This window comes from Ixodes scapularis, unplaced genomic scaffold (assembly GCF_016920785.2).
Source record: "Ixodes scapularis isolate PalLabHiFi unplaced genomic scaffold, ASM1692078v2 PGA_scaffold9__187_contigs__length_104089568, whole genome shotgun sequence".
In the NCBI taxonomy this organism is placed as follows: domain Eukaryota; kingdom Metazoa; phylum Arthropoda; class Arachnida; order Ixodida; family Ixodidae; genus Ixodes; species Ixodes scapularis.
Window position 1 is genome coordinate 48,592,852 of NW_024609884.1, and position 21,842 is coordinate 48,614,693.

General features: G+C 48.2%; 1 protein-coding gene across 1 annotated transcript in view; it reads left to right on the forward strand.

The window, feature by feature from the left end:
• Window positions 1-207: 207 nt before the first annotated feature.
• LOC121833785 overlaps window positions 208-21,842 on the forward strand; it is an 86,165-nt gene continuing 64,530 nt past the window's right edge. Inside the window, exons 1-2 of the mRNA XM_042287409.1 lie at window positions 208-393; window positions 871-1,056. Coding sequence (XP_042143343.1) covers window positions 208-393; window positions 871-1,056 — 372 coding nt within the window. The remainder of the gene's footprint in view (window positions 394-870; window positions 1,057-21,842) is intronic.

Here is a 21,842-nt window from a genome sequence, read left to right on the forward strand (position 1 = left end):
ATGAATAAGAAACGTATACATGCTTGGAGCTTTGGATTTGTGGTGGAAGTAAAGAACATATACACCTCATCACGCTGGGCACCCTTGCAGCAACTAACAACAAAAAACGAGGATGTGAAAAAAAATACGAAAAGGGGGGGGGGGGGGGGGGGGTTACAGGTTGACATAGCTGTACGTTGCCACGGTCTCCCGGAACTGCCGGCAGCCATGAGTGAGAGACCACCTCCAGAGTCGAGGAATCACCATGCGTTCAATCAGCACGCTGCGCACCATCACGGACCAGGGCACTCCAAGAAACCCTGTTCGAGGATCAAGCTCTACAACCTTGGCTACTTCTTCTCACTCAGCGGATTGATGGCGCTCTGTGAAATTGTAAGTAGCATGCAGCTGGAGGTGAGACACCATGCACTTCTCGAAATGCTTATCTGTTGAGAGAAACTGGTGATTCGGACACTACACATCTTTGCGCGAACATCCCTATGCAGGACATTGAATACTGCACGTGTTGGCCTCAGTAAGAACTAGTTGTAACATATCCGGTCCTCTTAATAACTCCCGTAGGAGTCGAGTTTATTTTTTTGGCGTGATCCGGTATACCAAACTGAGTAGAATGGCGTAGGCTAGAAGATACGCATTCAAATGTTTAAAAACAGCTTATGTAGATTGCAACGAGTCGCAGACACCTACCGAACGATCGCGTCAGAATACAGATGTCGACCTTGCTACCACCCTGCTGGCTCTACACGCTAAAGATATAATCACGGAGATTTAGATAAACATTTTTCTCGCACCTCACAGAGACGGCTCGTAGAATTGTTTCCCTCAGCGATTGCAAGCGACGACTTATAAGTCACGTTGCGATGGCTCCAGCTTCTTCCCGACGGCGTTCGTTGTCAGATCCTTGGAATGACCATATACGCCCTCCTGTGGGATTCCTCCAACGAACTGGACAAGTTCCTCGTGACCGTGTCCTTTCTCCAGTGGATGACCGGCCTCTACATCCACGCCACCATCGCCTTCTGCGCGGCCGGTGCCCGCATACGCTCCCTGCTGCTGGTAAGAATGTGTGTGTGTGTGTGTGTGTGTGTTTGTGACTAGAAGCTCCGCCTCCAGCGCGAGCTTTCTGCCCTTGCTAACACTAGTGTGAACGTGCGGTCACGCGCAACCAAACTACTGCGGAAGAGAGCGAGCTCTCGCTGAAAGGGGAGCTTCTAGCCTCAGTTTAAGGGGGAGCGGAGTATTGGGGACGAGATCGAACATTCACGCCTCTGGCGGCATGCTTCAGCTGTGTGGGCAACAAACCGGATTTTATTGTTTGTTGTTGATCAGAGAAATCGAAGATGACGATTGGAAGACCGCTCCTCGTGCGTCCGAAGCATCGGTCAGAGCGAAGCGCTCGTGCCCAGACTGTGCTCGGTGAGGTTCAATTCCTTTGTTATGCTGTGTTAGTAAACACCGGGCTTTGTGGACAACAAGCTCGATAAAGCGCCCCCTATAGTTCGATCTCCTGCCCAATAGGGATGACGGCTCAGGCCTTGTCTTTAGGTACAGTGTTCTACTTTAGGGGTATATTGCCAGGACCCGCATTGAAGCGAGAGGCTCCTGCGAACGTACGTGTTGTGCACGCGCGCTATCGACCCAAACAACTCCAAAAAAAAAAAAAAGAAACAGCGGATTGTTTGAAAAAACAGGAAAAAAAAGAATAGCCTGCGAGAAGGCCCTCAACTTCCGTAAGACGAGCGGCCAAGTGCCGTTTCGTCATCTTTGTGTAACCGCGTACCTGACGCCCCTACGAGAGCTCACGGAATATCACGTTATCTTTCCTAGTGTTTTACACGCGCGCCCTTACAATAGGAGCGCGAATGCTAAAAGGAAACTCTGTCGATTTCTTATGGCTTCTAATAGACCGAACTCCCTAAGCGTTCCGCGCACGTCTGACGCAGCTTAACTGTAGTTCACAAAAGGCAGGCGCCAATTCACGAGACAGTTTGTGGCGCTTCGTGCTCTGCTTGCGCAGACCGTCAGCGGAGTTAGCTCTCGTGCAGAAAGACTACAGTTCCGACGATGCATGGCGCTAGCTGCGGTGGCGTTATGAAACTGGCTGTGAGATCGGTCCTTGTAAGGTGCTTCCTGTAATCATACTCTGATGCAACAAAACGCTGCAAGCCTGCCCAGCACTCTAAAGGTAATTCCGAAAGAGCACGACCGGATGGACGCAGCAATTATTACTACGATAGCAGTTAGTAGGACGCGTCGCGAGTTTCGCGCCGTCGACCGCGCTCCACATCGACGCGAGCCATTTTCGGCACTTTGCCAAACGATTCCACAATGGCGTCAGGCCGCTTGACACGACTCTGACTTCGCGCCGCGCATCACATCACCTGTTACCTGGCGTCAACTGACACGATGCCGTGACGCCGTCATGTCACGTTGCACAGTGATGCCATGCGACTTAATGATGTCAGGTGACACAGTGAGTCACGTGATGTCATGACGTCACGTGACACCGTGTCATCACGTGAGAATACATCGTCACGTAGAAACTTAAGCATGAGACTTCTAATAATGGAAACAATAAAAAAAAGCGTTTTCGCTAATGGTGACAGAAAGGTTCTCGTGCAAGAAAACGGACGAAGCTAGGTCGATCTAAAAGGGAACCCCCCAAAAATATTTTCATTATTTGTTTTTGCCGGGCGATTCAATATTATGTAAGAAGACTACACAATCAATGTTTTGCTACAGCGTCACGTATATTTTTAATAATAAAAAAAAAAAACGCAACTGCTGGAAACATAAAATGAAACTAGAGTGGAGAGGAAGAAGAAATGTAGAGGAAGAGAGCGTTGCCGGAAGTCCCGTAACTACACCCGATCGCGCTTTCTTTCTTTTGTTTTCTTTCGTTTTTCCGGCCGTTTGGAGCTGACGAAAAACTCGCACGTCGCACGAAAAACGCCAAAGTCAAGCACTTCGTGCGTGACGTTTGCGCAACGGTTCACCAGGCGAACATGTCCTCGGACAAGTTCCAACGGAATCGGTGACGTCACCTTTTTTGTGGTTCGAAATCCGCCATGTTCTAGGCGAAAAAAGCACGCAAAACTTAAGAAGTCATCCGCGGACCACACGAACGTATTTGGGGACGAGTCCGCGAACCTGTTGAATCTTGCCTGTCACGTGGGTAAGCGCCATAAATTAGGTTGGCGGACCTGTCGTACCACGGCCATCGAGATTTTAAACACGATAAATTTCCGCTTTTTCCTGGTCCGGCGAGGTCCGTGCCAGGTACGTGGACTCGGCTAAAGGCCGGTTCAGACACTTGCGTTTGAGTGCGTTTGACTGCGTTGCGTCGAGTACCGAAAGTGAGTCACCGGCGCATCTGTGCTTCGTATGAAGCGTGGAATCGAATTCAAGGAATCATCTTGGCACGCGATATAAGCAGCAGGGATGTCCTCGTTTCTCGCTGCCGCAACGCAGTCAAACGCAGTCAAACGCAACTGTGTGAACCGGGCTTAACTCGGAAGGAACCAATCGCGCCAGACTGCTCGCACGACAACAAATGCACAAATAATCTTCTTTTTTTTTAACGTTTGTATTATATGGCTATCCTATACTTCGTCTCACCTTAGCATGCTAAAAGCGCGAGCTATAGTTGCTTTGGCGCTCGTGCATCGAGTGCGCCAGTCAAGGCAGTCGAGGCTAGCCGCTCGCGCTTGCACAGCCTTCGCAGCTAGTTCATGCTAAGGTGAGGCGAAGTAGTTACACGAGCGCTGTCAACTGTTTTAAGCCAGAGACACTTGCCTCAATAGACCTATTGCCATATTACCCAAGCATCAAGGAGAATAAAGGGATTGGTGTTCCACGTGCCACAGGCGCACGCCTTCGCCGTATAAAAATTCGAAGTAAATAACCAGAATAAAGCCTTGACGAACGCGCGTGCGAGAGGCCATTTGTTTTAGGAATTTGCTTGAGAAAAGTTAACACTGCATAACGAGCTCGAGAAAACTTAGAGCGGTAAACCAGCGGCCAAAAATGGCACCCCCCCCCCCCCCCCCGCCCCGGTTGCCGCCATCTTGCCTGTTTGCCACATTAGTGATCACGTGACGTTAAGATGACCGCGCCCAGAGGTAGGTCAGATCAGATTGGCCAGATCACAGTCAGCAGATGGGCCACTCTGGGGCTGCGTTCCAATCTTACTCGAATGGTATTCATGTTACAAGGCGCAAAAACACGGACACAAGAGAGAAAGAGACAAACAGGCGCCACTCACAACTATATTTGAAAAGTGCAGAAAGAAAGGAATACAATCCTCGTCATCTTCATCTCGTCCACGCACGCGCTTAGCCATGTGACATACGCTTATCGCCCAATTTACAAAAACTTATCAAATAATCTAACCTCGGCATAACTGGTTACTTTTTACAGTGAAGTAACTGTAATTGTAATCGGTTACTTTTTTCAGTAACGTGTACAAGTCTGCTGAACACAAGCCTGGTGTAAAAAGGCGACAGGCAACAACGTGTACGTGTGAGAAGGATATTTACGCTTCGCAAGAGCTTTTTCTAAAGAAAAACTTTTGCATCCTGTTTTCTGCACGCCGTCACATTTCTTACCAGACTCAGCATTAAATTTGGTAGCCGAAACAGACAAAAATTTGTTCTACGAAAATCTACTATTTGAAAACTCGCAGGTTTGCCAAGGTTCTGGCTGCTGCCGCGCGTGCCGAACGGCGCGCGCGGTCGCAACCAAATGCACGTCTACAACTCTACGCGTGCCGGAACGGGCCGACGGGCAGTGACGTCACAAGGGGGGTGCGGAAGGGGGGGGGGGGGGTGGCGAACCGCCCCGGGTGCAGCGCTCCGGGGGGTGTCGCGGCGGGCAACGAGAGGGGAGAAGGGGGGGGGGGGGGGGGGGTGTAGCCGCGGGCCACCGCCCCGGGTGCCACTGACCCTAGTGACGCCACTGCCGACGGGCATCACGCTTGAAGACCTGATCGCCTGATTCTCGACGTCACAGCGAAGCCAACAATCGGCCCGATTTTTCCTACCGTATTTCTCTATGTGGTTGTCTCAGAGACTCGTAAAACAACTTGTATAAATATGCTATTTTGCCGAGTAGTTTGCAAAACGTGTTTGCCAGACCACTTTCCAAACCTGCACATCTATTTTCGTTCACTTCAACAATTAATGTAAAATTCACTTACTTGATGCGTCGCACTGCAGTAATCCACTTTGTCGCCTCGTCGCTTCCCAAGATCTTAAAGGGAAGCGGTAAAGTCTGACGCTTGGGTAACCTTCGCGACTGTGGCAGTCTTTCACGCAGCAGCAGCGACGTTTATTTTGGTGGGAAACTATAGGAGTAGGCGAGATGTCACAGAAACCCGGTGAGGTCATTAGACGTGAAGTTGAGACTTACTTTTACAAAAAAAAAAAAAAAAAAAAAACGGTTCCAAAAAAGGCTTACATTAATCCGAAATTCCCCGTTCACACGTGGTTTCTAAATGCGCCCGCCTTCAATCCCCGCGACCGCCCTGGCCTATTCAATTGGTTATAGTTTTCAGCCGCTAGATAACGCAACGTGTAGTGCCAAACTGCATTGCTGGTTGCCTATGGGCACACCAATAAGCCGGTTTCAGTATGACTTAGCAAACTGTGGAAGCTACGACTCAGTGGGCCAATTAGAGCGTCGCATAGAGACAGGTGGCATCTAGAATGGACGCCTGTGAGACGCTGTCACGTGTCTCACTCCGATAAGTTTACTGGCTCATCGGGATTCGTAGGATTCGCCGTGTGCCTTATGCCTGCTTACACTGAGAAGTAGATGACGGCGGCGCCTGCCCCACGGCCACGGCCGGGTTGCCGGCGCGCCGGCTGGACGCGACTTCGAGGCGCCCATTGCCCGGGCTTGTCGGGCTTCGTGCATGTGCTCCCCTTGCCCGTTGCTTACTCATGTTGCGTTTTTACGTTATTATGGTTGAATGCATAGGGATCCAGAGTGAGGTAAGAATTGCTTGTAAAACAACAATAATATATTTGATAACCAACTTTTTACAGTTCAATTCTAAAGCACTTCTTATCGCTTGAAGGCCTATGACACATATCACGATGATCCAAGCCCGTAATGAAATTTTACAATGGTGAAGCAGAGGGCAAGATTGATCAGCGAGTCGTTAAAGTGCGCTACTACGCTGAATGAATAATTGTTAACCGAGCGACAGAGAATCTGCGTCGAACCGATGGTCACAGAAACGCCACGGGTTTGATAATTATATAACAAAAATTATAACATTTCTTGTGAATTTGAAACAAAGTGACTAGAGAGACCGTTTGTCATAATTTCCGCGAGTTATGAAAATAAAGACAAAAACGTTCAGCCTTTCCACTTTCGTGAAGAAGGAAGACCAGCGGAGCTGTACTCAATACACTGTGTGCTTCTTCGTCGTCGTCTGTTTTTCGCGCTGTTTCCTACGATGAACTCCCACCAACGCGCCCAACTATCCATTCTTCTATTATAGCTGGAAAGGTTGCCGCCATCTACGAGCGACGGCGGAAACCATACTGCACTATAACAAAAAGGGGAGCGCGACTTAGTCCCCGAGGGGAGCAAGTGCGTTGCCACAACCATTAGTCCCATCGGGGATTAACGGGAAGGGGTGTAAGAGTTGCACCCCTCCATTAGTCTCTCGCAATTCCTCCGCTGGGATCAAGTGTTGCGCCGTTGCAATTGACCCCTGGAGACTGTTAAGCCCTTGCACTTGGTCCCCTGGGATCAACTGTTACACCGTTTCAATTGAACCCCGAGGACGAACTGTTAGGCCCTTGCACTTGAGCCCCTGGGTCTAAACGTTGCGCCCTTAGATTTAGACCCCTGGGACTAAAGGTTTATCATTTACATTTGGTCCCGAGCTACAAATCTCCGAAACGAAATTGTGCAGTTCAGGTTGGACGTAGCTTTATTGCCTCGTAGATACACATCGCATTCAAGGATGACTGAAGTCGAAGTTCCTGGGCGGTAGAATCCACGATAAGGCCAAATTCCGAAGAGTGCACTTGCGTCGACGATGGCTTGGACACTGGGACGTCTGTCCAAACCGGTCGTGGTCCAAGCACCGTTTATTGGGTCACCGGCAGCTTCTTGCCTGTTTGCGAGGAATTTGAATTATTAGTAACAGGGCAGCGCGAAAGATACCCGATCGCTCGACAAACGTATGAGATATAACACACGCATAATAAAATAACAAATAGGCTGCATAAGTGCTACAATGGTTCACATCCAACATGCGATCTGTTGACAGCAGACCAGCGCAATATTCGATTTTTAGTAGACCGTTCGCTGCGAACTACAGACCCACCGTGTGCGTGCTCAAACTATGCTTCATAGTGACGGCACGAGCTCCCGCCATCAACGCGAAAGTCTAGTGTACAATCGAATAAATGTCTTCATTAAGGCCGGTTCTCACACGCAGCGAAGCGCTGATGTTGCGCTGCTCACGTGTCGTGAGCTACTTTTCGTCTGCCATGAAGCAACAATTTTGACGGCGCGATACGAAGTTGGTGACCGCTCCCGTCTGCACGCGCTTAGCGCAAGGTCAGCGCTATGCTTGTAGCGCTCCGCTGCATGTGTGGACAGGTCTTTATGGTCAAGTGATCATGCCAGGGTCTGCCAAACACAAAAAAATAAGCCATCGGTAGAAGTGGCGTTTCGCTCGATACGAATGAATATGAGGTCTGTGCTGGCATAACAAAATCAACAACCATGGTGCCAAAAAGAATAGAGCATGGCGCGCGCTTTGCAAGCTAGAGAACGCACTCAAAATAAAACATTTTCTGAAGCCACAGTTAATGAATACACCATAAACAGAAGTACTTCGACATACCTTAATCGATGTCCCTTGACTTGTGGCTTCACCACGAATCCAAACCGGATCCCGCAATGATCGGAGGCGACACAAGGAGAAAAAACGGCGACTAGCTTCCGACGAAGGCTGCATTTCAAGTTTCAACGTACTAAAAACAGGTTCTTTTCAAACAAAGACCCCTTCCCATTTTCCCGATGGACCCTATCCCATCTGCCCAACCCCCCGCGTGAGCGAGGATAACAAGAAAGAATGCGGCGCGCGCGAAAATCTCTTTTCCTCCTCCCACTACACACAACACACGGATACAGCAGTGACAGAACAGCCGCAAGGACCGGAAGAAGGTCGCCATATTCAACACGCCGGTCGAATGACGTACAAGTGAGCACGTTTTCTCTCTCTCTCTCTCTTTCAAGTATTTTCAAATTTCTCGGGTGCCTTTTTTTTAGTTCGCATTTGTTTTGTATTAGCAGGGTGTTGCCATGGATGACGTTCCGGGCGCGGTTCGTTCTTCGTTGTTCATCTGGAATGTTGTCTCAAACAGCGACGACGATGGCATGAAGGCGTCTGGATACTGCCCCTGAATGTGGTTTTTGAGTGGAACGTGCCGTGCATCAAGTGTGTCGTTGCGGATCTTGTGTTCGACATTGGACTACCCAGAAAGGTTGGTCACGGGGAGACGCGGAGACGAGGCTCGACTTTTTCTCAGTAACTTAGATTTAGCGATCGAAGTGACCATGTATTCTGACAGCGAGACTCCGGTGTTGAAAGCGCGGTTTCTACAATCTGTTAAGTTTCATTTCAGAAAAAAAAAGTGTTAGCATTTGGTGGTGTTCTGTATGGGCGGCGGAGAAAAGCTCATCGGAGAAAAGCTCACCGGAGATAAGCTCACCGGAGAAAAGCTCAACGCAAAACCGGCAGATGCGGATAAAAGCTCACCGGCCTTTGAGCGGATGCGGAGAAAAGCTCACCGGCCTTTGAGCGGATGCGGAGAAAAGCTCACCGATTTTTTTTTTTTTTTTAACTTAGCGGATTCTGCATCAAACGTGGCAATTTAACACAATTCGCATTCGTCACTTTATTAAAAATATGTTCCCTTTTTTTTTGTAATATTCTTGAAGTGCATTGGGCATATTTACTAATTTCTCAGAAATTAGTAATCACCCATTCAGTATATTAATTAAGCTGCAAGTATAAAATAAGAACATCGTACACCGATAAAAAAGACAACAATATATTGACAGCTGGCAGTGCGCTGTCGGTGGCTCTGTCAGATAAAGGGGTTCGTTTTTTGCGAGCTAATATGAATAGCGGTGTGTGAACTGTTTCAGCTCCAAATATTGTGTAGTGCCTAATGTATAAGTAGGTGTTTGCTGATATAATCAGTGGCGGCTACGCTGTTCTCTTTCTGTTAATTTGACTAACAAACCTTTAGTTTCGAGAACAGCTTCGCCCTGTCGTGTTTGTTGTCTACACTCCGCCGTCGTCGATTGAGCGGTTTTCATCATGTATTCATTAGTGATGGGCCGAACTTTTGCCGAATTAAAAGTTCGGTGCCGAATCTTGGGATTCGGCAATGCCGAACGTTGGCCGAACTTTTCTAAAGATTCGGCAAAAATACATTGTTACGACTCGTTGATATTTCGTTTTGTTCCTGGCGAAAAAAAAAAAAAAGGTTTTATGTTTCTTTTTTTTTAACTTAAATGCAACATGTTTACTAAATAAGGTGATATTCTGCAAGATAATTGTATCGGTGTCGTTTTTGTGGGTTACTGGCAATTTTAGTGACTCCTCGCAGAAGTGGCGTGACAACGAGGTTGGGTAGTAACGAGCGTGGCGCAGTCATGAATCACGCTACGAGAGTTTCGGTTTTGAGGCACCTTCAGCGCAAGCCTGCATGTGTGCGTACCACTGGTGCGTACATTGTTAAAAGGAAGGCAATAACGCTGCGTTCTTGCTTTCTCCGGGAGTCACCGTTTTGTGCGCGAAAGCGAATGCAACCCTTGCTGAGCCTTCACCAGATAAGAGAATAATATTACTGTAAATATGCATGTTCTTCGATTTGAGTCACTTGACGTCAGCTTTGCATAAAAGTGTGCGTCCCATATTCACAAAGTCTCGTTTTTAACCTGTAAAATGCTTGTTTCCGGTGTTAAGACACACACGAACGTTTCGGAAGATATGGAGAGTGAATGTCGGATGTGCAACGTCGAGCATTATAGTTCTGTGTTTAGTTTTATGCAGATACATGAAAATCGCAAAGTAACACTAATTGAAAAAGCAATATTATTTTGTTTTCGCACAAACAATACTCGTGAGCCGAAAACAGAATTGTTATAATTGCGAGGAGTGCTTTATCGGCGGCCAATGTCTCGATGTTTCAGAATGCACCGCATCATTTGTCACTTGCGCGGTGGACTCCGTAAATTACTGGTCGATCTTCTATTCTTGAGGCAGAGAATATTGAAGAGAACCACACTCGCTCACAAACGCGCAGTTACCGTGTTGCCTACCCCACACCGCGCCGTAACCGCTGGTTGTACTACGCTGCACGTTGGTAACCGTACGACTGCACGGCGTCCATTTGGAATCCAAGGCTCCGTGGCTCCGTTGGCTCCGTCGCGTGCGCAGACATTTGCCGAATTTTCGCCGAATCTTAGCCGAAGTTTCCTGCAAAAGTTCGGCATTTGCCGAATTTAGCCGAATCTGAAGTTCGGCAGATTCGGTCCATACCAACTCGCCCTATTCGCTACCTTACAGAAGACTACTTCTTATATAGGTCACGAGTAACAACGGTGCCAGTGTGCAGCTCTGAAGGTCATGGGTGGTTCGCTGTAGAAGGGCACTATCACACAAAGGCAACGTGTGGAAACACCAGCACGAACGGCTAGAAAACGTTCATGTCCGTGGAAGAAAGAACCCTCGATATCCTACTGACTGTTTTATCCTGTTTTCAAAGGTTAACAAAAGCTTCAAAGAGAATTTCAGACACAGCGTTGTTGCGTATGCACTTACGAATTTTTTTTGGCATTTACAGTTTTGATTCTTAGGTCTTTGGCACACATTATTAAGTTTTCGAACTTTTTCCTGTTCTTCAAGTTTATAAAGTTTTCAGTTAGGCCCGCTTCAGACGGAGCAATTTCACCCAGTAACTTGACGTTGCAACACCAGCAACACGGGCCGCCCACGTTCACACGCAGCAACCGAATTGCTACAACTTGCTATCATCATCATAAAATTTTACTTTTCTTGAACTATTTAGACGCACAGTCACATGCTAAAAACATGTTTTTATATCTTTAAATGGTGTTGAGAATACTAACTCATCTTTCTGAAAAGGTTTATTTTCAAAAACGATCCGTTTCAAACCAGAACCAAGTCTTTCGCTGTCACCATCACCGCCACAGGGGTGTCACGTGAAAATATCGCGTCACTGATTGGCTGCAGCAGCTTCAAACGTCTTCAAATTGCGCCGAGTTAAGGGGTGTCCAAAGAGGACACTACAAAACGCACGACTCCGACAAATCGTGAAAATTGAAGCGGGCGCGAAGCGGGCGCGTCCGCTTCCATTTTCACGATTTGTCGGAGTCTTTCCTTTTGTAGTGTCCTGTTTGGACACCCCTTTACTCGCTTGTTCGAGCCGGAGCCTATCTCAGCAATTCCTCTCGATCTAGGGAAAGCTAGGGAACAACCCGCCAGCAACCTCAAAATTGCTGGAAAAGTTGCCCCGTCTGAAGCGGGCCTTAGGCCACTTCTTGGCAACTGAAAGTTGCCAAGAAAGTAAGTCACAGAAAACACGCACCCGCAATTATTCATTGGGGAGCAGTATACCCAAAAAGTTTAACAAATATTACAGAAAATACCATTTTCTTTTTTACAAAGCTGACGAATTTTAATGACAATAAATTGATATGTGTTACGCGTAATCACGCAGCCTCCATATAAAAAGAAGAAAAAAATATCGGCGAGCTTTCCTCCGCATACGCTCAACGGCCGGTGAGCTTTTCTCCGCATCCGCCGGTTTTGCGGTGAGCTTTTCTCCAGTGCGCTTATCTCCGGTGAGATTTTCTCCGGTGAGCTTTTCTCCGGTGAGCTTTTCTCCGGGATTCGTTCCGTTTGGATAAATGCGCGAAGGCAAATTACGTGAATGGAACTTGTGAAATGTCAACAGGTCATTTTTGACGAGATAGTTGGGTGAAGTCGAGTCAACACATTCGTTAACTCGAATTTACACAACGCGCGAAGCTCTACCATGTAATGTCTTAACGTTCGTGGCACATTAAACAAATTCGCCAGTTTCGTCCGAGTTTTGTCAACACTTTCAGCCGTGCTGGGCTGAGTCTCGCCGATCCCCACGACAAGTGAAATAGAATCCGTCCTCCTGGCGAACATTCCGTTTGCCTTCGGAGACTAAACGATACAGATGCACCCAGTCTGAGGGGGACTAATGGATGCTGTTGCTCGCGCACGCCTATCGGTTAGTCCCAGTCGAGTGCAGTTAGTCCCCAGCTTTTGCGCACAATACCTAGCTTGAACCACATGGTCCTTTCGGGGAGCAACTGGGAGTTCAGAGGACCAAATGTTGCCGTTAGTCCCTTGAGACAAACTTTTTACTTCGGCTGTGTGCTTGCCGCCATCACTTATAGATGGCGGTAGCTGTCCAGGTAGATTTGTGTCGACATACACGGACACGATCCTGGGGAACCTAGCCCTTAACAGCTCCGCTGTAAAAAAAAAAAAAAAAAAAAAAAAATTAACTTCAACTTTTTCAATGTGTTGCTAATTTCCGGGAACTAAATGCGCGAAATAATGATAAATATTGCATTTGAAAACACCGCCCAGTTTAATTTTGATATGGGCGGACATTGTGCCGTGCGAGGTCTTGCGGTCGCAAAGCTGTGACACTTCATGTCGTGCAAGCACGCACACTTAAAGGGACCATGAAGACACCTTCGATATTTTATTTTACAATTGGAATAGGCTTCAGGCAATATTGACAAAGTCATAACCTGTAATGACGCTTGTGTGCCGAACAAATCACTTAAATAGACCCCGCTAGTATTCCTACCCGTGACGACATCTCGAAAAGGCGGGAAGACCGATTTCCTGTGACGTTCAAGCCTAACGTTAGAGTAGATTCGTAAAGGCCGGGTCACATACCTGCGTTCCGACCTACAGGAACGACAGAAACGACACGAACGACATGACACCGGGACAACCGTGACACATGATTGCTTGATAATGCTGCTGATTGCGTTATCTGTCATGAGAGCGTGACTGCATGAGCAGCATTATCAAGCAATCATGTGTCACGGTTGTTCCGGTGTCATGTCGTTCTTGTCGTTTCTGTCATTTGTGTCGCTCGGAACGCAGATGTGTGAACCGGGCTTGAGGTAATAGGTCGACCTCACCGCCAGTTTCGCTACGCCTCCCCTGGCTCAATGCGTTGCGGGAACTGTAGTCTTTCCGCACAAGGGTCAACGCCGCTGTAGGCTTGCGCGTGTCGATCAGGGGCCGTCTCGTGCACTACCGCTGCCTCCTGTGAAGTACAACTATGGCTGCGTCACGCACGCTTCAAACGGTTGGTGAGATAGGTCTATTGGTCAAAGCGAACGGCGAGCTCTCGTTTTCTTTCTTTGTCGGGAGGTGTTTACAGATATTGCGTTTTCCTGGTTGATAACAATAAGGTATTGATATGTCGGGCCTGAGATGTTCACTACAGTACACACGGATGAGCACTGTTGAATAATATATAAATAGGATTACGCTTCCGGCGAGAGCTCGCGCACTTAGACTCGGTCAGCTGCCCAATGGCAAAGACGACGACGTAGACAATAGATCTCCGCCAGAGCCGACTCTACAAGCTACAACAATGTAAATACCTCGTTCATCGACACTTAAAGATTACTGAAACCGACAGGTTAACCTCTACGTCACTACCTTTTTCGGAAAACTTGCTAGACGAGAATGCAAAACGTCAGTTTTGGTACTTCGCGTGCATTATTGCGCACAAAATAAGCCTCACATGATTCTAAAAAAAATGATCGGTATACTAGGCCAATACTGCGTCGAGAAACACCCCTTTTAGAACAAGTTTGGAACGATTCAGCCTATCGCGAGCTTCGAGTGTGCACCCGGCCAAAAGCACGACAGAAAGCAACAATTACGTCCGGCGGTCTGGCTGCCGAGCCCCGAGCCTCAGCTTCATAGGGCAGGTTTTTTGCGTAAACAAATATCCAATAGACAGGCTGAGCACGCGCCCAAACGGCCAAACGTATCCAAAAGGCCGCCATGCCGCACGCACCACTACAGCAACGTAAGTGCACAGCGCACTGCGTACAAAGAGTGCACGAGCATTTGCGCTTGCGCCACCTGCGCCCTGTCCGTAGCGGACACCGTAGCGCGCTGCGAACACGCGAAGAGCGCAGACGTCAAGAAGCCAACGCCGCGTCGATGAAAGGTAAAGAGAAACGTCGTTAAAGGGGTATTCACACGAGGGAGAAATCCCCGAGATTTGTCTCTCGTGTGAATCGACAAAGGTGTCGACGAAATGTATAGCAAGCTCTGTCAAGCATCGAATGTCGAAGAAACGACCTTCCAATGACACATCGATGAAACAAATGTCAAAGAAACGCTCTGCCGATGAAACATCGCAGTGTCGATGAAACGACCTGTCTATGAAACCTTGTAAATTAACTGATTGCCCATTATAGAACTACGCACCAAGAATGACGCGGCTTGCCACATGAAAAGTGGCGCGCCCTACGTGATCCAGAGCGCGACAAAGAGACGCACGGGGACGACCCTAAACCCCCAAACCACTCCAAACCAAGCAAAGCCATGCCAAACCAATCCAAACGATGTATCAAGATAATAAATGCTGACAGTGTTTTATAAAGCCCAAGAGGGCTGAAAAACAATCCTGGCCGATGAATCCTTAAATCGCCGCCTACTCCGGCAAGCACCGTCGATCAACGAAAGCAGAAGGAACTCGAGTGAGAAGGAAAACTCGGCCTCCGGCGGGCCTCTGCTCGTAGAGTAGCATGAGACTGACGGACACCGCTGCCAACAACAGGGATTATGGTAAAATTTCAACCCAGAGGTACGTCACGTGAAACCACCCTACCTAATATTACCCCCCCCCAAAAAAAAAAAAAAAACAGAAAAAGAAATTTGGTCGATGCATATGTATACTATACATATATGCTGCATAAACTTCCGTAGAAGTACACGTGGGTGGCACAAAAAAAGAAACGGGGTGATGCATGTAGTAATCGTTTGTGTACAAATGAGCGAGGTATGCACAGCGAGGCGATGCTTTAATCACTGAGACGTTCTCTGTGTAACCTGTCTGAAGGCGCGTTTGTGTTTTACAGCTGCCCTTGTCTGCAGGCGAAAGTTCAACACGCCCACTTTCGCCAGCTTGCATTTAGTTTCTTTCGTAATTAATCCAGGTTAACGAAGTTTGGTAGACATGTACGGAGCATAAACATAAACATAGTACATTTCTTTCAAATTGGATAAACGGTTCAGAAGTTCACTGTTTTGGGGTAGTTTCCCCGCCGCACGACTGACGCGAAGACAAACCAACGGCTTGCGAGAAGCAAAAGAAAATCACAAAGAAAGCAACCTGTAACCGTGATGACCTGTGAGTGTGAGAACCTGTGAGTGTGATGAGCGTGAGGACCTTTGTGAGTGTGAGAACCGTGAGGAGCTGTGAGTGTGAGGACCTGTGAGTGTGAGGACCGTGATGACCTGTGAGTGTGAGGACCGTGATGACCTGTGAGTGTGATGAGCATGATGAACTGTAAGTGTGAGGACCGTAAGGAGCTGTTAGTGTGAGTGCCGTGAGGACCGTGATGACCTGTGAGTGTGAGGACCGTTAGGACCTGTGAGTGTGAGTGCCGTAAGGACCGTGATTACCTGTGAGTGTGAGGACCGTGAGGACCTGGTGATTACCTGTGAGTCTGGTGACCTGTGAGTCTGATGATTCGTGATGACCTGTGAGCGTGAGGACCGTGATGATCTGGGGGCTTGACGGCCGTGATGATGACGGCGATTGAGTTTTGGCTTTGTGTTGAACCATGAGGGTGAGTTCGGATGATAAATCGTGATCGGTGAGTGGGCGTGAGTTCTGATTGCGGAAAAAATGGTGATTGTGAGTTTGAATGAGGACAGCTTAAAATGCCGACCTATGGTGTAGGGCGTATCAATGCAGGATGCTGTCGTATAAGCCAGATTAAATTCCAGCTCTATTTCGCAAGACAACTGTAGACTACAAAACAAAAAGAGTTATTGCCGTGTTTTTAGCTATCATGAGCCCCATCCCGTCAGTTATTTTACCAAACCAGCTGCTAAATGCTTTTCCGAATCGGCTTTAAGCCTTTATATTCTCCAAGCCAACGTTTATGATTGTAGTAGTACATGCTCATTCCAACTTTGTCGCCTTGATGGAGTGTGACTCCGGTGACAATTACTTGCGTTAGTAGCTTCACTCGGCGTCTGCTTACCATTTCAGTAGGAAAGAAAGACAAAGCTACGCATCGGACGTGTGTTCTTGTCTCCTCTCTTTTCATTGAATATTTTGCTTACGTCGACTTTATGTCAGCAAGTAGCTTCACAACGTCATCGGGAGGTCCCTATAGTCCCCTCCAGGGCCTTCGGACCCTTCGATCCGGTTTTTAAACCGGCGAGCTCCAACTGCCATGTATGAAACACCCGACCCGACCGCGCAGGATGACGCCGTAAGCCTGTCCGACTCGCTGATTGAAGACACTGAAGGTCCCTTCCAGGAAGGGACATGCAGAAAGAAGAGACGCTGCAGCAGCCACAACTCTGGCTCCAGCGACGCGACCATCGTCACCCTCACAGAGCCGACAGTTCGTCTGGTGGTTCTCTTCACGCCACTGAATCCAGACGTGAGCATCGACTCCATTGATTCGGTCCGCGTCTCTAATACCCTGGAGACGCTGGTGCCCTCATGCGTCATTGAGGCTCGATTCAACAGGCGAAAACATCTTCTCGCGGTTGACACCCGGAATAACCAGACAACGCGGGTTCTTTTAGGCTTGACCACGCTTTGCGGCATGAAAGTTCGAGCCTTTGAGCCCCGTGGAAAAGTTTCCAGTGTAGGCATCGTGCGCAACGTTGACATCGCTCACTCAGACACCAAGATTGTCGGAGCGCCACGGTCAAGTGTAAGCATCCGTTGTGTTCGTCGGCTTGGAAAATCAAGCACAGTTCGCAATAAGTTTGCATCTGCCACACTTCCCCGACACATCTACGTTGGCTTGGTCCGGCATGAAGTCGACCTGTACGTTAACAACCCTCTGCAATGCCACCGATGCGGGCTCTTCGGTCACGTTGCGGCTGGCTGCAAGAGGAAGTTGGCTTGCCTCCGCTGTGCGCAGCCCCATGCAACTCCGCAGTGTGACGCCTCTGACCTCCACTGCGTAAACTGCAACAAGTCGCATGAAGCAACGTCTGACATATGCCCGTTCTGACAAGCCGAGCGCACCGTGTGCCGCTATCGATGCGAGAACAACGTGCCGTTTGCGCAAGCACGAGCAGCATTTGACAAGCCTACTGATGCGCAGGGTGTGCCGGAAGCACAAGCTGCACCAGAAGTCGTCGGCTCTTCTCCGGAACACCCACAAAGGTGAAGACATTCGTGACGACGCCAGGTGCAACAACATTGCGCTGATAAATCAACCTCTTCAGCTCTCCCCGAGACATCAAGTGCAGTAAACATCGGTCCAGGTACCACGTCGGTCCTCGTGTCCTCCGTCAACAAAAACGAGAAACGAAGCTTCAAAGACGTACTGTGCAGCAGCCGTAGATCGTTGGCTCCTCAAGTGCAAATGCGGCCTACACCAAAGCCTGCACAGGAACTCCCAGACACCGCACCGAAAATCGCAGATTCACGTCCGCCTCAAATTTTCTCCGGCTCCTCTTCGTTCTCTAGCATCGTTCGCCAGATATTCATTGCAGTACGAGAATTTTTACCATTCATAAAGTACTCATGGGCAGGAAAGTTACTGCATTTCATTGGACTGATAGAAACTTTAATCGAAAGCTTCCTGCGATGAAGGTCCTTATCATGCTTAGCATTATCATTATGGCAGTCTGTCCCTCTATTTTACAATGGAACGCCCGCAGCATTGCCTCTAAACTACCTGAGTTGCAATATTATCTTGCCTCTACACCAGTGCCTATACTTGCAATCTCGGAAGGCCGGCTCCCACCTGAATCTCGAATTCAGCCATATGTTCATTACGAAAGTGCCGTATCCAATCCAAACAGTCTGTCGCGAGCATCGGTTTTTGTTCGCTCCACCATTCAACAAGCTGCAGAAGATGTGTCACATCTGTGTACCGAAACAGCAGAGTTCGCGTCTTGCACTGTCATATTTGGTTCTTTTATGAGGACTATTGTATCCGTGTATATATCTCCTGCGGGTCCCTTCGATGCGAAGAGCATTCAAAATTTACGTCGACAGTTCTCCGGTTCTCTGCTTTTATGTGGAGACTTTAACGCGCATCACCCTTTGTGGGGTAGTGAACGCACGACGCCGCGGGGCACATCCCTTGCAGACGCCATTGAATCTACAGACTTGGTGTTCTTAAATAATGGCTCTCCAACGTTTTTCGGCCATCGTGCCTAGCGTCCTCGGCCTTAGTTTCGCCTCGCCCGATCTTGACGTATATTGGTCGCTGGACGTGGACACGCGCGGAAGCGATCATCTCCCAGTTTTGATGAGTATACCCAGGGTGGGCCGCTTGCTGCGTCGTCTGTACCATGTAACCAATTGGGACCTGTTCCGGAAAAGTCTTCTGTCTCTCGATCCGTCAGAGGATATCCTAAAAGCCATTCCAAGCTACCTCGTCCAATCTACAACAAGAATCACACTCAGAGTATCGCAACCTAGCCCGGACTTGAAATTTCTTCGTCTTCGGGCAGCTCGCCGTCGTGCCCAGCGCCGTGCGCTCCGCTCTGTCAAGATCGCCGATTGGGTGGAGTGTCGCCGTCTAACGTCAGCCTTACACCGGCACACCCGAGTACTTCGTCGCAGACAATTTCGCCAGTTCTGCTCGTCGCTGACCCCATGTACACCGAAGCCGAAGATCTATAAAGTGCTCAGAGGTATGAGTGGATCTCCGACACCTCGAGACGTGTTCGTTGCTCTTAGTTTAAAAACTGGCTTGGCATTATGTCAACTTGCCGACGAATTTGCAATACGCTTTGTCGTTGCTCCACGCTCTGTAAGGTCATCGTGGCCCCTATCCCTGACTGGCCCATCGCGAAGTCCGCAGAATCTGGACCACCCCCTCACCATGTCAGAACTGGAATCTGCTCTTCGAAGATGCAAGCGTCACAGCGCTCCCGGGCCTGATCACATAACATATCAAGCTTTACGAAATCTCAACTATCAGTCACGCAGCTCCTTACTCGAACGTCTAAATTCAGTTTGGTTTTCGGGTGTGATCCCTCAGGAATGGAAACACGCATTAATAACACCTCTTTTAAAGCGCGGCAAGCCCTCCTCGGAGTTGTCATCATATCGCCCGATATCTTTGACATCATGTGTTGGCAAGCTTTTAGAGCGCCTGGTCCTTACACGCCTTCAGTGGTTCCTCGACGATACTGAAGCTCTTCCCCCTGAGCTCGCTGGATTCAGAAGCAAACGTTGCACCGCTGACTGCATTGCGACTCTCACGTCAGCATTGGAAGACGCCCGTTCCCAGGGACATACAGGCTTGGCAGTATTTTTAGACGTGGAACGCGCATTTGACTCTGTTCCCCATGATCTTCTAGTTGCGCATTGTCTCAAGAATTTATAGACTTTTGTTTAGATTTCAACTTTTCAAATGTTATCACTCAGCCTACTAGGATTACCAATCACTGTAGCAATATACTCGACTTATGCTTAAAGGGGCCCTCCGGAGCTTTCTGAGATGGTATGTTTATGTTGTTATATTGCGTAGTAGGTGCAAGTTAATATGCATACAAAGTTTTAGATTACAAAACCGTTTATTAAGCAGATGGCAGTAGAAATATATCGGGACTATTTTCTCTTGGAACACAATGCCCCATTCCCTGCCCATCGCTAAAACTTGACCAATGGAAATGCCGCATCTCGCGGGGAATGCGAACGTTATTATTGCAACACTTTTTAAGCTTGTTGCAAAGTAGAGTATGAGAAAAATGTAAACTGATTGTGGTGCGGGAAACATAGTCCGCAATTATCGTTACAAAACCAGCGAACTATGTTTTCCCCCCGCAAGCTTGTTGCTAGGGGGTAATGCGTCGGCGCGTCGGCTCGTCTGCTTCCCGGGGCGTGTGCAGGCGTGCGTTTGCGGGACACGCGTTCCTTCTTCCCGTGGATCCCGACTCCGAAGCCAGCTTTGCGATCCTTCCACGTCAGCCAGTCAAACTTTTCCTTGTCATCTGTGGAATGCGACTGCGTAATGCAGTAGCAGCGCGACGGTGCGGTGCGACGTACGACGACTGCCGAGCACAAAGTCCGGGCTCCTTGACGACGGTCCGCGCGTGTTCGAGAGATGCCTCCGCGAGTCGGCGGTCGGCCGCGTTGGTGACGCGCAGTGACGCCGGAATCCTTCGCTTGCTATTGGCTGGCGCGTAAAGAGATGCCCCTCCCGTTTTCCGGGTTCATCTCAGAAAGGGGGGGCGTGCCGGGGACTTTGATAGCTATTTTAATAGGGAAATCCGCCGCGCATGACCGTAATTTTATGATTTTTAGGACCCTTAAGGCCTGTAGATTGAGTTACCGCCATAAATAGACCATCGCAGAACGCTCCGGAGGGCCCCTTTAAGCCAAGACCCCTCACTCTTCAGTAACATCACATACTTACCCGGCATTAGTGACCATCTCGTCATCGAGTTAACTCTATCTCTCTCTCTCTGCTCCTCGTAGATCACATTACTGCAAATTCATTCGTAATTACGCGAGAGCTGATTACGCATCAATCAACTTGAACACTGTCGAAGATTTTTATCATACTTTCTCAGTTAACTTCTGGGAAAGAACGGTTAATGAGAACTGGACTCTATTCAAAGATAAAATGATCAACCTAATCGAACGCTTTATTCCACTGACCCGTATTATATCTGATAACACTAACCCTTGGTACAATAAAACAATTCATAGTCAACCCAATAGGAAAAAAAGACTCTATAAGCGGACTAAGGCTGTCAACACTACGGCTTCTTGCAACGCCTACTACTAATGCGCTAGGGCTTATAAATCAGCAATAAATCACGCCAAAACCAAATTCTATAGTATCGACCTCCCCAACATACTAAACACGAAACTAAAGAAGTTTTGGAAAATAATCAATCCGGCACTTTCACTTCCTTTGCAATTTGTAGATGACGACGGACTTCCGCGTTCTGATAAACACGGCGCTCTTGCTATTAACAATTTCTTCTGCTCCATCTTTACTAAGGAGGACTTACTAAATATTCCCGACTCGTGCCAATCCACTCACCCTCTCATGGATCCTATCGTAATTGACCGTACTGGAGTGCTTAAGGCTATAGATCAACTAAAGGTGTCCTCCAGCTCCGGAGATGACCAAATTAACTCTAAGGTATTAATAAACACTAAACATATTTCTTGCACTTTCCTCTGCAACATATTCTCTCAATCTCTTAAACTCTCTGAAGTACCATCAGATTGGAAAGTTGCTAACGTCATACCCGTTCATAAAACAGGCGATCGTCAACAAACCAGCAACTATCGTCCCATCTCGCTCACCAGCGTTTCATGCAAACTCTTGGAGCACATTCTCTATTCTAACATAAAAAAACTTTTTAGACTCTCATAACCTCCTTTTCAAGCACCATCTAGAATTTCGCAAGTCCTACTTATGCGAAACTCAGCTAACAGCATTTCTAACTGACGTTTACTCAAATTGCGATTCCAATGTTCAAACTGACGCCATCTTCATTGACTTCTCCAAAGCATTTGACA